This window comes from Acomys russatus, chromosome 2 (assembly GCF_903995435.1).
Source record: "Acomys russatus chromosome 2, mAcoRus1.1, whole genome shotgun sequence".
NCBI classification, from domain to species: domain Eukaryota; kingdom Metazoa; phylum Chordata; class Mammalia; order Rodentia; family Muridae; genus Acomys; species Acomys russatus.
In genome coordinates, this window is record NC_067138.1 from 25,612,153 (window position 1) to 25,625,382 (window position 13,230).

The window sequence follows — 13,230 nt, forward strand, 5'->3', positions numbered from 1 at the left end:
ATCCCTGAAATAGACATTGCCTTTACTACAGCAACTACTAAACTCTGATCCAGTTGAGATTGTAGGTTCAATTTCATGTGTGGATGAGTGCCTGTGAATGCATATACGTGTGGACCCTGTGTGTGTGTGTTTGTGTGTGTATGTGTGTAAGCATGTGTGTAGCTTACTTTGCATCACTTGTAGTTCAAGAGTTTTATCAAATTGAAAGTTGTCTTATTCCTTAAGGAAGCACAGACCAATGTTGCCATATTCAAGCTAACCACTAATATTGGAATAACATTTTTCATGTCTTAGTATGTTTTCCATTCTTTTCCAGTTAACCCAGTAAGATAAATGCTATTTCAGGGGATATGGTATCTACAAAATTTCCTTTTGTATGTGTCTGTATCGGCTAAGTACAAATCTACACCAATATTGTCACTTGTATATTGTACTAACATGTAGCAGGAAAAGTCTGGCTGGTCACATCAAAGCTTATTTCTCTTCTTGGGAAAGGGTTATCAACTAGCCAATGTGACTTGAAAAACAAAAATACAAATCTGATTCACTTAAAATTCACTTAAAATGATATAAACGATTCAAATAAATAATTCATATTAATCAAATCCGTGCAGCCACATGGAATACTATGCTGACTATTTTATTTAATTATTGCTATTAAGTTCTTAGTGTGCTGTCTGCTAGCACCCAATGCTTTTGTGAGTGCAGATTTCCCACTAGTGGGCGCCATTTATCTTCATATTCCTTTGTAGCTCGCCTTACAAAAAACCATTTATAAATACAAAACCAGTAAAGGGGGAAAAAGAAGTGCACAGTAGAACCCAAACTTGGCCATAGTGTAGTCCTGACACTGGGATTTCCTTCACACATTTTTTGTTTGTTTTTTGTTTATTCTCATTTAAACCCAGAAAGATATGTGATTTGAGAACAGCGTTTCTATCTAAACCCTATTAGAAGATAAATTAATAAACACACCTGTAAAAATATGGTAGACTTCAAAATGCAGTTAAAAGATAAAAAAATCTCTGATTAGTAATAAAGAAAATATAAAATGTCACATTTATTGTACATATACTTTACAAAATAAAGAGTGCAATGAAGAAATAAAAGAAAAAGATATGAAAATAAATGAGATCTAATAATTGACTGCATTGTTTTTAATCCAAAGAGTTTATCACAGTTTTTCTTTCCTTTTTCTTGTCATCTGGGGAAAAATTAGTGCAATGTTGCAATTATAAACACAGGGGACAGCCTCCAGGCTGCAGGGGCATCAGGCCCCTGAGGATCTGTGGAAGTTCACTGGTGTAGTGACCTTTGTTTCCTGCATACTGGTGTCCTACACGTGGATGCCTTTCACCGCCTGCTTGATGCTTTCCAGAAGAGCTTTGCATTCTGGGGAATAGTCCCGTTCCAGATTGCTGTACATGTCTGTGAGAGTATTTACATATGCTTCAAAATTCTGCTCATTGATAGGTCCCTGATGGAGACAAAGCACATGGAAACCAATGGCAGAGGTCCAGCTGCCCCAGGGAAGATCAGGAGACAGTGAAGAATGTTGCCAACTTATGTAAGTAGGAAGAGAAGGGTTTATGTAACTTTTTCAGTTTGGAATATGACATACAAATGTGAGTGTGTCTAGAGTTTATCTGTTTACTCTTAATTCATGGCATTAATGAAACTTGATTGAATAGTATTGGGAATCAATCTGAAGCCATATAATGAATGCATTTGGCTGCTGAGCTAGAGGTCTCCAAACTACGAGCTTGTATTGGGAAGAGTCTGGGCCTGATTTGCACTTGCTCAGTACAAAACAGCTGCCTGTGGAAGGTATGCACAGCGGATGAAGATCTGCTATGCCAAGTGTTTCGTTAACAGTCTTAGGTTGGAACAGCATGGATTTTAGATTTAAGCCAGTTGCTCACTAACAGTTGTGATAGAGATTTTTCTACTACCACAACTCTGATAATTTTTCCCTCTCTGTTTCTTTAGGGAAAATATCAGTGTTGTTCACCTTTACCCTTGGTGGGCATTTTCGCATCTTCTTTGTACAATATAATGGTTTAATTTCTTTATTTGTTTGCTTTGTTTTCTGAGACAGGGTATCACTTTATAATAATGGCTGGCCTCAAACTCTCCATGTAGATGGGTCTGGCCTTGAATCCAGATATACCTGCCTCTGCCTCCCAAATGCTAAGAGTAAAGGAGGGTTTAACAGTACTGGGACAGACGCACAGACACACACAGACAGGCAGACACACACATACACATACTTAATGTATATGGATGTTTTGCATGTATGTCTATGTCTGTGAAGCCCTGAGCTGCCATGTAGCTGTTGAGAATTGAACCTGGGTCCTCTGGAAGAACAAGCAGGACCCTTAACGGGTGAACTTTCTCTCCAGCCTGCCCCATAATATGTTTTAAAATGAGAACATTCTAGCTGTGTATAAACTGCATGTGTAGAAGGCAAGAAATGCATGACAAAAGGAAATCCTCCCCAGCCATGTATAGTGCCTCCATGTTCCCATGTCTTTGAAAACATATTCTAAATGTCTTATTTATTTCACAAAGTGATTGGAAGAAAGGACTTAAAAATGAGTAAGTAGCCTAGGTAGACAGAAAATGACTATCATTGCTACTGTTTACAAGGTAAACTATATAGATCTGCAGATGGTTTGGTGTCCTCAGCAGAGTTCAGATCTTGAAAACATACACTACTTTTGATTGTTCCCTTTTAGTTTCTACTTTCTCTCTCTCTCTCTCTCTCTCTCTCTCTCTCTCTCTCTCTCTGTGTGTGTGTGTGTGTGTGTGTGTGTGTGTGTGTGTGTGTGTGTTTCTTAAAGACTCATGAACAAAGACTCTGGTGGCAGGGTAGATAAAGGCCATTTCAGGAATCTCATTGTCTTATGCTCTCCTGGCTCATGCCAACTTTGAGTCTTGACCCAATGATAGAGGTGGAGCTAGGACATTCTCTGCTACAGCTAGTTGGGAAATCTTAAGTGCTACAGTACCTCAGATGGTCCTTGAATGGTAACTAGGTACAAATTATAGTGTGGTCAATCATTTCTGTGGTATAGACAAAGAAGAAAATACTAAGTAACATACATTTGATGGAGGAGCTAGAAAAACGTTAAAATGGAAGGTGCTAATACCCAATAATCTGCTTGACACTAGCCAAAGTTAGATTATTGGTTTTTTGTTTGTTTGTTTTTTGTTTTTTGGTCAAGAAACACTTAGGATTGAGTGAGATAAAGAAATTATGTTAGCAAGTTAAGATAAATTGAGAAATTTAGTGTTTGGGGCAAAATTCGATTTCATTACACTGTTGCTTTACGGCCTCTTGTATGTTAACTGGCAGTTCTGGTATAAGGATACAGGCTCTGAGGAAATCAACAGCATCAGCAACATAGCCCTCAACAGTGTGTCGCCATCTCCAAAGGCTGATTTAGATTTATGAATTGTGAATTCTAAATGATTGTATGCTTAGGTTTTAGAAATCAGGATGCCTCAGTCACACCCATGCTCTCTATGTTCCATGAAAGAAGTTGGATATTACAAGGAGTTTATTGGGAATGGAACTGTTCATTTTACAGTTCATGAGTTAGGTGGATGATGCTGAGGGCTGTCTAGAATCTTCTGTTTGGAAACATATTTTTAGTGAGTGAGCTCTGGCCTCCAGCTTTCATATAACTTCCTAAAACAGGTTCAAGCAACCCTACATCTTTGAAGAATCCTGGCCTTTGGGAAAGTCATTGGCCTTCAATTATCTGGATATGTGTGTCTACCATGTTCTCAGATAGGGCAATCATTGAGCATGAGAATGCATCATGGGTAGGTACTGTTGACAGTTCAGCCACAGGGCAATGAAACAAAGACACCGAGGTGGATGATGGGACTGCAGAGCCTTGCTCTTGATCTTACCATCTGTGGAAGCTGGATGTCAGCAAGGCTGGAGATGAGAGCCTGACTAAGCCCTGCCAGCTCCTTCAGCAGACTCTCATTGCTCTGTTCTATAAGCTTGTTCTCCTCCTCTATGGTCTTCAAGTTGCTCTCCATAGACGTTATCTAGAACACAGGTAATGATATGAGAAGCAGAGCTTGAGCCCTGTGCAAGGTCCCTGGAGGAAACCTGTGGCTGGATACAAGAGCCAAAGGTATTTCCATCCCAAACTGCAGCCCGGCCCCACTGCTCTAAGTATCGGTTCATACCTTCAGATCTGTACTTTCAAGACAGACTTTTCCATGAACTGCAGATCTAGCCTCTCTACATGGCTAGATGGTGGCTATCATCTTAAATTCTATATGCCCTAAGTCAATCTGCTATTTTCTCTAATCTTGCTCCAGCTATAGGCCTGTTCTTTGCAGAGAATTACAACTTGAATGCTGCCGTGATTTAGGGTTCTTTCTTTTAAGCTTACTGAGAATTTCTTTTTAAAACACACAGGAGGAGGCCACTGTCCACCTGCATTGGGGCCACCTGAACTCAGCCATTGGTGTGGTGGTATCACTTCTCACACGTGTCAGCTTTGCTCTGAATAGTCTCTTCTTGGTCCTCTTCAATACACTACCAAATTTAGTCTCTTCAAGGTCAAGTTAAAATGTACATCAAAGATGAGTGAGTTACTCTTAAACCTCAAGCCCTTCAGAGGCTCCTCATTCAATCAAAGGAAAGGCCATGGGCATCAACATCAACTAGGTTGTACTATGTAAAGAGCCCAGTGCCATCTCTGGTACCCTTCTGAAACTTGCTCAACCCAGATATCTTACCTCTGAACATATCCCTCTATTGCTTAAATCTCTAGAACTCTCACAATTAGGGATTTGGCCCTAGTCTGTCTCAAAGAGTCTTCCCCTTCAAAGTTGGCTAACTTTCATGTCTCAAATCATTGCTGACATATTTCCTTTTTCTTGGGGCTCGGCCATCCTGTTTAATATCAAATCCCTCCTCCTTCTGGCAGTGGATTTTACACACACACACACACACACACACACACACACACACACACACACACACACTTCACTATCTGTCTTCCACACTGAGAGCAAGCTCAATGAAGAAGAGTCTGTGTTTCTTGCTAATGGTTTCATGAGGAGCCTCCTGCTTTCCAACTGAAAGCATGAAGCTCTTCCTGTGGACTTCTGTAGTGTTCACAAGATGGGATTTAAAAAAGCTATATTAGAGGAATTAGACCGTTTAGGTGAGGATGCTGAGAGAGCAGTGGGATGAAGCTGATGAAGCTGGGATGAAGGAGGAGGGGCTGTGGTAGGAGCAGCAGAAAGGACTGTTCACCTTCTGCTTGGTCTCCTTTGTTTCTCTACTTCTAACTTGCTGCAATGAGATTTTTTTGCTTTATGAGACCCCAAAGATTGAACCCAAAGTCTTTCACAGACGTTATCTAGATAACCAGAGCTTCTGCATCCTGAAAAACAGAATTTGTGTTCACAACTTAAAAAATCCTGAGCTGAAGTTTTAGTGCCCAGTGGTCTGGATTTAGACATCCTTTCAAGTTTTTCTATAAAGTATTTGTACAAGAAAATCTGCTTTTAGCATGGGCAGCAATCAATGTTCTAAAAGAATTACATTTAAAGAGTTTGATATTTGCATTTTTTAATACAACTAAGGACTCAACGTTTGTGACACAGTTCTCTACAAAGTACCACACGCACTACTGGTGTCTGCATGATCATCTTCTTTATTTTCTCATGAAGTGGGGCTTCTATGCCAGCTAAAGGTGGGAGTAACTCTTTCCCCCTGTGCTGGTCAGGAGCTACAGACACGAGCCACTCATTCAGGATGAACAGCTAAGAGCTGACAGAGAGACACGTTTCTCTAGGACATCATCATAGCTTCCGATGCAAGATTCAGGAAGCTGGAAGTTTTGTACCCACTAGAGGTAATAATTATTTTAGAAATAACTAGTTAGTTCTTTTTAACCTGGGTCTGAAGTTTCATCATATCTGCTTCGATTTTAAGGTTGGATTCATTCAGTTCCTTTATTTCTTCATCCAAATGCCGAATTTCTTCATCACCGTCAATACCTGTGAAGAGTTTCCAGTTCACAGTTAACAGACAGCAAGGCCAGCAACAGGTTATTTTATGTTTATATATGAGACTTTAGCTTAGTGTTTTTACCCAAACTATATTAGGATTCTGGGGGGAAATGGAACAGTTTTGCAATTTAATGCTTTTTAATGCTTTCAGGAGGCTCCACCAGACCCAGTGAGCCTTCATTTACAGCCCCAACAGATGTGTCCCGCTGTAATCCTTACATATATGAAATTGCTGTGCTCCTGAAATTAAAGTAACGTGGCAAAAATTAAATGAACTAACAGTGTTCAAGTCTGCACAATCTCTTATACCACTGCAACAAGAATAGTGAAGTCACAAGGGGTGCCCAGCAATTAAATATTTGCTTAGTTGAGATGACTCTTAGGAGCCATGCCTAGAGGCAGAGCTGGGGCTAATGGCAGATGTTGTGGAGACCAGGAACACAGAGTAGTTTCTCTGTGTGGACTTGGCAAGGCAGCATAGGTAGTTTAGAAGAACACTGGCTGTTGTTCTTGCATTTAGTCACTTATGGATCTTCAGGCTTCAATTTCTGTAAACATATACATAGTTTCTATGTGTGAGGATGAATGCAATAAAATGGAGATTGCAGAACAGTGTCCAGTGAACAGGTGTTAGTTGTCACTGCCGTTTTGTAGAGTGAGTGCAACCTGCTGCACATTAGAGTAATTTCGTTTTTTAAAAAATTTTTATTATTAATTTATTCTTGTTACATCTCAATGGTTATCCCATCCCTTGTGTCCTCCCATTCTTCCCTCCTTCCCCTTTTTTCCCTTATTCCCCTCCCCTATGACTGTTCCTGAGGGGGATTACCTCCTCCTGGATATGCTCATAGGGTATCAAGTCTCTTCTCGGTAACCTGCTATCCTTCCTCTGAGTGCCACCAGGTCTCCCTCTCCAGGGGACATGGTCAAATGTGAGGCACCAGAGTACGTGAGAAAGTCATACCCCACTCTCCACTCAACTGTGGAGACTGTTCTGACCATTGGCTAGATCTGGGTAGGGGTTTAAAGTTTACCACCTGTATTGTCCTTGGCTGGTGCCTTAGTTTGAGCGGGACCCCTGGGCCCAAATCTCCCTATCATAATGTTCTACTTGTAGGTTTCTAGGACCCTCTGGATCCTTCTACTTTGCCATTCTCCCATGCTTCTCTCATCTAGAGTCCCAATAGGATGTCCTCCCCTCTGTCCCAGTTTCCTGGTAAGTGAAGGCTTTGGTGGGACATGCCCCTTGGGCTAGTATGCAGATATAAGTGAGTATATACCATTTAAGTCTTTCTGCTTCTGGTTTAACTCACTCATTATGATAATTTCTAGCTCAATCCATTTATCCACAAATTTCGGGAATTCCTTGTTCATAAGAGCATATTTAATTACGATTTTACCAGGACTAAGTTACTGTAGTTTTCTGAGTGAATGGAAAATAGTCCACAATCTGTTGTTATAGCTCAGCCATGTCCCCTAAAAGCTCATGTGATCAAAACATAACTCCAAGTGTCATATTTAGTGGCTGGAAGTAGGATGCTTAAAGGAGTGACTGAGATTAGTTGGAGTCATGAGTCATCCTTGTGATGGCACTAGTAACTCTTCATGTAGAGAGACTGGAACTAGCACATCTGTTCCACATGATATCCTCCACTACGTAGTCATGCAGAAGGCGACCCTAACTAGATGCCCCACAGATGCTGCCACATGTTCTTGGTCTTTCCATCCTCCACAACCATGAATGTAATAGACTTCTACTCTTTTAGGCTAAAAATACTGAGAATTCTGTATAACAACTGAATATTCTATAAGACATCTATTGGAGATGAATGCTCATTCAATTCTTTGTTACCCAACAGTTTCATTTCCAAGTGCATATCCAAAACACACAATAGCATATACAGGATTCACTCACAAAATGTACACAGACAGACTTCACATAAGCTCAGTGTTGAAACAAGACAGATGCTTTCCCACCCATTCCAATCATGATGTGGATAGCTCTTCTAAAAAAGATTTATTTTCAAGTGTGTATGTGTGTATGTGTCTGTGTGTGTGTGTGTGTGTGTGTGTGTGTGTGTGTACATGCATGCACACATGTACTTGCAGGTACATGTGGGATTCAAAAGAGGATACTGGATCTCCCCTGGAGCTGGAGTTATAGGTGGTTGTGAAATACTTAATGAGGTCCTGGGAACTGAAGTCAGATCCTATTCATGACCAATAAGCATTCTAAACCACTGGCCAATATGTACAGACTTTGAATATTTGTAATAATCTAATATGATGAAAAAACACTGTAAGAACTGAAATTTTACAGTTTTTTTTATTTGAGCAAGTGAAAAGTCCCCTTGTTACATCTCTCTGACATACTGTTTTTCCTTTATGTCTTTCTCCACTCTCATTTCATGTGTTTTTTTAAAAAAAATAACTGGTGCGATAGATAAAAAGTGTGCAGAATTTTGAAGTATTTTATACAAATAGAGTGTTGTAAGGACCATCACTGGAGAATATTCTCAGGCTGACTTCAAAACTAAGAAGGCAGGCAATGGAGACATGAGCAATTGCCATGAGTGAGAAGAGCATCCCAGGGGTGGGAGAACAGAAGGCACATGGATGCAGGTAGGAGAGAAGTGGTGATTCCTAGCACTGTAAGAAGGTGAACTAGGGGAGTGGGTCATGGGGACCTCATGGGACTAGAAGTAGGATCCAGGGAAGGATTCTTAAGGTAAAAAATTACTATGTTCCCCTCCACCCTTTCTGTCTTCTCCATCAGCTTTCTATCCTTCTATCCTTCCCTCCCTCCCTCCCTCCTTACATCTTTCCCTTCCTCCCTCTCTTTCTTCTCATGGTGCTGGAAATCAAATGATGCAGGGATCTGCACACACAAAGTAAGTGATACACTGCTGAGCTGCATCTACTATGATGGAACTTAAAAATATATCTGGATTTTTGTGGAGAAAGAACAGATAGTGAGACAGAACAGAAGCTAGAAGATAGTTGAGTGGTCATTCCTGGAGTCCTGGTTATGACTTAGCCCCCAACCCATGGCCATGGAAGAATAAATAAGGGAAAGATATGGTCTTAAAACACAACATGCAGGCAGAAATTTCTAGATTTGTGGTAGATTAGAATAAGAGATGCGAGAAGGAAGGAATTATGGAGAGTATTTACTGTAATAAGTAGTATAGTTATAATGGGCAGTCTTCACAGTGGGAAGGAATAGGGGTTAGAAGTTTGCAGTAGGATGATTAAATGTTTGATTTTGGTTATGTTATCGGATGCTTTTGAGAAGTCTCTTTAAGTGAGTGTTTGGTAATGGGATTCAGCTATGATAATGTTTCCCTGACACTCACTGCTTACAAAGATGGCTACTATAGTTTAGATATTGAATGATGTCCAAAGGCCCATGAGTTAGGGCATAGTCTCTAGGGTGGCACTCTGGGGAGCTTGTGTGGTTGTTAAGAGGCTAGGCATTATAGCAGGGGTTACAAAACACTGACTTCTTTTCTGGCTTCAGGGTCACAAGTTGAGTGGTTTTTCTCTGGCATATTTTGTTGCCTTAATGCAAGCCCACATCAGTAGCCATAGCTGGGATCTCTAAAGTTGTGAGCCTACATAAGTATCAATTCTTTTAACCTCATAATTTCAGTCAATTTAAAATCACATTGGAAAGAAGACTAGCAGGAAGACAGCTACTTACTTAAGAGTATGAGATCTGGAAGACATCCAATAACAACTGGTTCCTCAAGCTCATTGGGAAGGATGGTCATGGGAACAGAACTTTAAAAAGGTTATCAGGGTAAGAGTCATGGCTCAGCAGGTAAAAGTGCTTGTTGTACAAGCCAGACAACCTAAGTTTGACTCCTAGACTCTACATAAAATAAGACACCACAGCACCCAGTAGTGATTCCTATGGCAACACAAGAAGCCGAGGCAACTAGCCTGGAGTATGCAGTAGAGAGGATTAACAATAGAGAAAGAACTGATTCACAAAATTCTACAAAAGTCTGAAGGAGAGTACAGAGCGATATACTAAGGGTTTCAAAGGAGGAATGTTGTAATTATGTTGTAATCTCAAAAATGTTTGACAGGTATATGTGCACATGTATATGTACACATGATAAACAAATAAATCAGCTGTTACTACAGGACCTGCTATGCATCTGGCTCTCTGTAATTCTCATCCAATTAATAAATGAGGGGGCTAATACATTTTCAATTGTGAGGTCTGGGAGATATTTTAGCAATGGCGTTGAATTCAGTCAGTATCTTTGTACTTTTTTCAGTTAGAACATTATTTATCTACTTCCACAGAGACATTAAACTCCACAGACAGCCAAAAGCACCTTATTTCTCATTCAATGGATGTCATTCCCACAGAGTGGAGCTGAGAAGAGAACTCAAATGTTGAATTTCCCTTTGAACTACCAAGCAGTAATTCATGTAGATCATGAGCCAATCACTATCTCATTCTATACAAGGGAAGTTGAGGTACTAAAGTTCTGAACCAGGATTCAAACATGAGTTCTTAGACTTCAGGAGATCTTCCCAGAGCATTACTCAAGGCCTCTATTTTATGTGATGTCACTTACTCATGCTCAACTTGAGACTGAATATGAATGGAAATTTCCAGAAATAGCTCCTAAGTTTTTAAAAACTTGGATTTATAGTAGGTTGTTTTAATTGTGATATTTTATTACTATTTGTTGCTAATCTCTTACTGTGCCTAATTTATAAATTAAAATGTAGCACAGGTGTGTACATGTAGGGCTGACACGATCTGTGGTTCAGAATCCACTGTTTTCTTGAACGTTGGATGGGGCATTGTAATGTCACCTCTACTCACAGATGTCTAATGTGTTTTGGAAGCATAACAAGATACATATCATTAGTGCTCCTTTAAGTTCATGTTGGTAGAATGCTAGGCTAGCTAGGTATTGCTATACGTCAAGGAAAGCATATGAATATCCTATTATATGTTCACTCCATGAGTTTTGTGTTCTTATATATGGTGTGAGCTAAGGTGATGTACAGACAAACACACATTAGTGAGTCCTAACTTCATGGAAAGTGTATTGATGAACAGGCACTGGAGGAGTGAGGTAATTCAAAGACACATCCAGAGTCCTAGACAAAGCTCAGCTGCTTTGCCTCTGAGTGTAGGAAGCTGGTCTGTCTCTAACATCTAGAGGCTAAACCTCTGGGTGCTGACTTTCTGAAGGTCTGAGCAGTGGGCAGCCAAGGAGTGAGAGAAGCACCTAAAGGTTGCTGGAGATAAGCCAGATGAAGGTCTCTCTGAGAAGGAAGTGATAGGCAGCTTGATAGAGCTCTTCTCTCTGTGATACCACACATATACTTAGAAGCCCATATTCACATTAAATAAGCAAAAAGACTTTCAGAAAAGAAATGTGAAAACCATTAAAAGCTCCTAGCTTGAGCACAATGTTAGAGTGCACACTCAATGTATAAAAGGCCTGGGGTTCCATCCCTTGCACCAAAGATGAAAAGAAAATAGTTCTGGCTCAGCTCTAATCATGTACCAACACACAGAACTGGTTTGCTACTGTGTGTCTAATGTTTTAGGAAGATCTTTGATGGAAAAGAAGATGGCCTGAGAGAACCTGAAACAAAGCTGAATGTAACTTAGACAAAGACCCAAGGACCAAAGTAACAATGGGAGCTTCCAAGGAACTCAGAATTAATATATCTTAATGCTGAGAATGGAGTGATGCTAAGGACTAGGTAGAGAAACATATATATCTATGTATCTATATAGATATAGAGATAGAGACAGATACTAGAGCACTCACAGTCACCATATGCATGCACACATGTGTGCACATAAACCCACAGACATGCCCATGCACACACGTATACATGCATGTAGACATGCCCCTTGGAGAAAAACTGTCCTAAAAACACTGAAGGACACAATTATCGTGTCTCTCAACTTATCTGTGTGCTATTTCATAACTTTTCTTGAAGGAAAGCCTTATTCAATAGTAGAGGAGACATGGAGAAACTGTTTCTGAGATAAGTTCCAGTTTTAGCTTAGACCTGAGAAAACCCTTTTGTTCTTACACACTGAAAGTATGCTTTGATACAGTGCATATGTTCATTTTCCGAGGTCAGTGGCATCTACTGCTTAGACCCTGGTTGAGATGGTGACTTACCTCCAGTTGCTTTGAGCTTGATGGTCATTAGTTCCTCAGAGACCTTGACCTTTTTGATAGCTTGTGCATTGAGAGGGCATCCGGATAAACTGTGAGAAGAGGATTTTTACTGATGTGTGAAACGCATGTCATTTCTCATAAAACCAAATTGTTTCTTGCTACATGTTATTGATATTTTTGCCTGCTCATTAATTATATCACAATCCATAGTCTCTTTGTAGAAAGAAACATAATATATAATGGTCTAAAAGTGATGCAAAGTGTTTTGCATCTTTCTCTTAAATCAAAATACAGGTTGTCACTGCTGACACAACCACAGTCTCATTCACTCGGCAGAGCACTGGTCTTGCACACTCATGAGTGTGCATTCGGTGGTACAGACTTTGTTTTCTGTAGATACAAAACTTCTCACAAAGGTCATGAACAAGGACTGTTGTCATCCAGCCCACGTTCATGAAAAACAAGGCAGAGTTGAATTCTTCCTGTTTTCATACAAAGTACACTCTGATCTTTACAGATTGACTCCGTGGTAAACAATGGTCAACTACAAGTCCCCTCTCACTACAAAACATTCAGTCTACTTATGGAAAGTCTCTAATTTTTTTCCTTCAGCCACTAAAACATTATGTTTCATTTAAAATTTTCTACCCTGCAATGGGAATAAAAGCAGCTGCTGCAGGTGCAGCCAGGGCAAGGAGATCTATTATCTGTGCTGGTGCTTATGACCCCGTCCATTGAGTCATTGCTCTCTTCAGCAGGCTTCCTTCCTTGAATGTCACTTGCTTTATTTAAATAGCATCAGTGTGATAATAACAACACTGAACAAAACCTGGTTTGCCTTGTTTATTAGCAGAGAACTTTCCTGTTCTAAGCTGTCATTAATTCTTTCATGGTTTTGTTCTATCTTTGTAGAAACCATCTTTAGATTAAAATAAAAATGAGAGTAATTAACCATCTAAAATCTTCCCCCATAGAAATGTGGTTTCAATTCATCTATAAAACA

General features: G+C 40.0%; 1 protein-coding gene across 1 annotated transcript in view; it reads right to left on the reverse strand.

Annotated features, from left to right (window-relative positions):
* Positions 1–559: 559 nt before the first annotated feature.
* Positions 560–13,230, reverse strand: part of St18 (ST18 C2H2C-type zinc finger transcription factor) — a 71,612-nt gene continuing 58,941 nt past the window's right edge. The window contains exons 15-18 of the mRNA XM_051159526.1: positions 12,228–12,316; positions 5,936–6,039; positions 3,922–4,065; positions 560–1,477 (exon numbers count right to left, since the gene is read on the reverse strand). Coding sequence (XP_051015483.1) covers positions 1,337–1,477; positions 3,922–4,065; positions 5,936–6,039; positions 12,228–12,316 — 478 coding nt within the window. The 3' untranslated portion in view covers positions 560–1,336. The remainder of the gene's footprint in view (positions 1,478–3,921; positions 4,066–5,935; positions 6,040–12,227; positions 12,317–13,230) is intronic.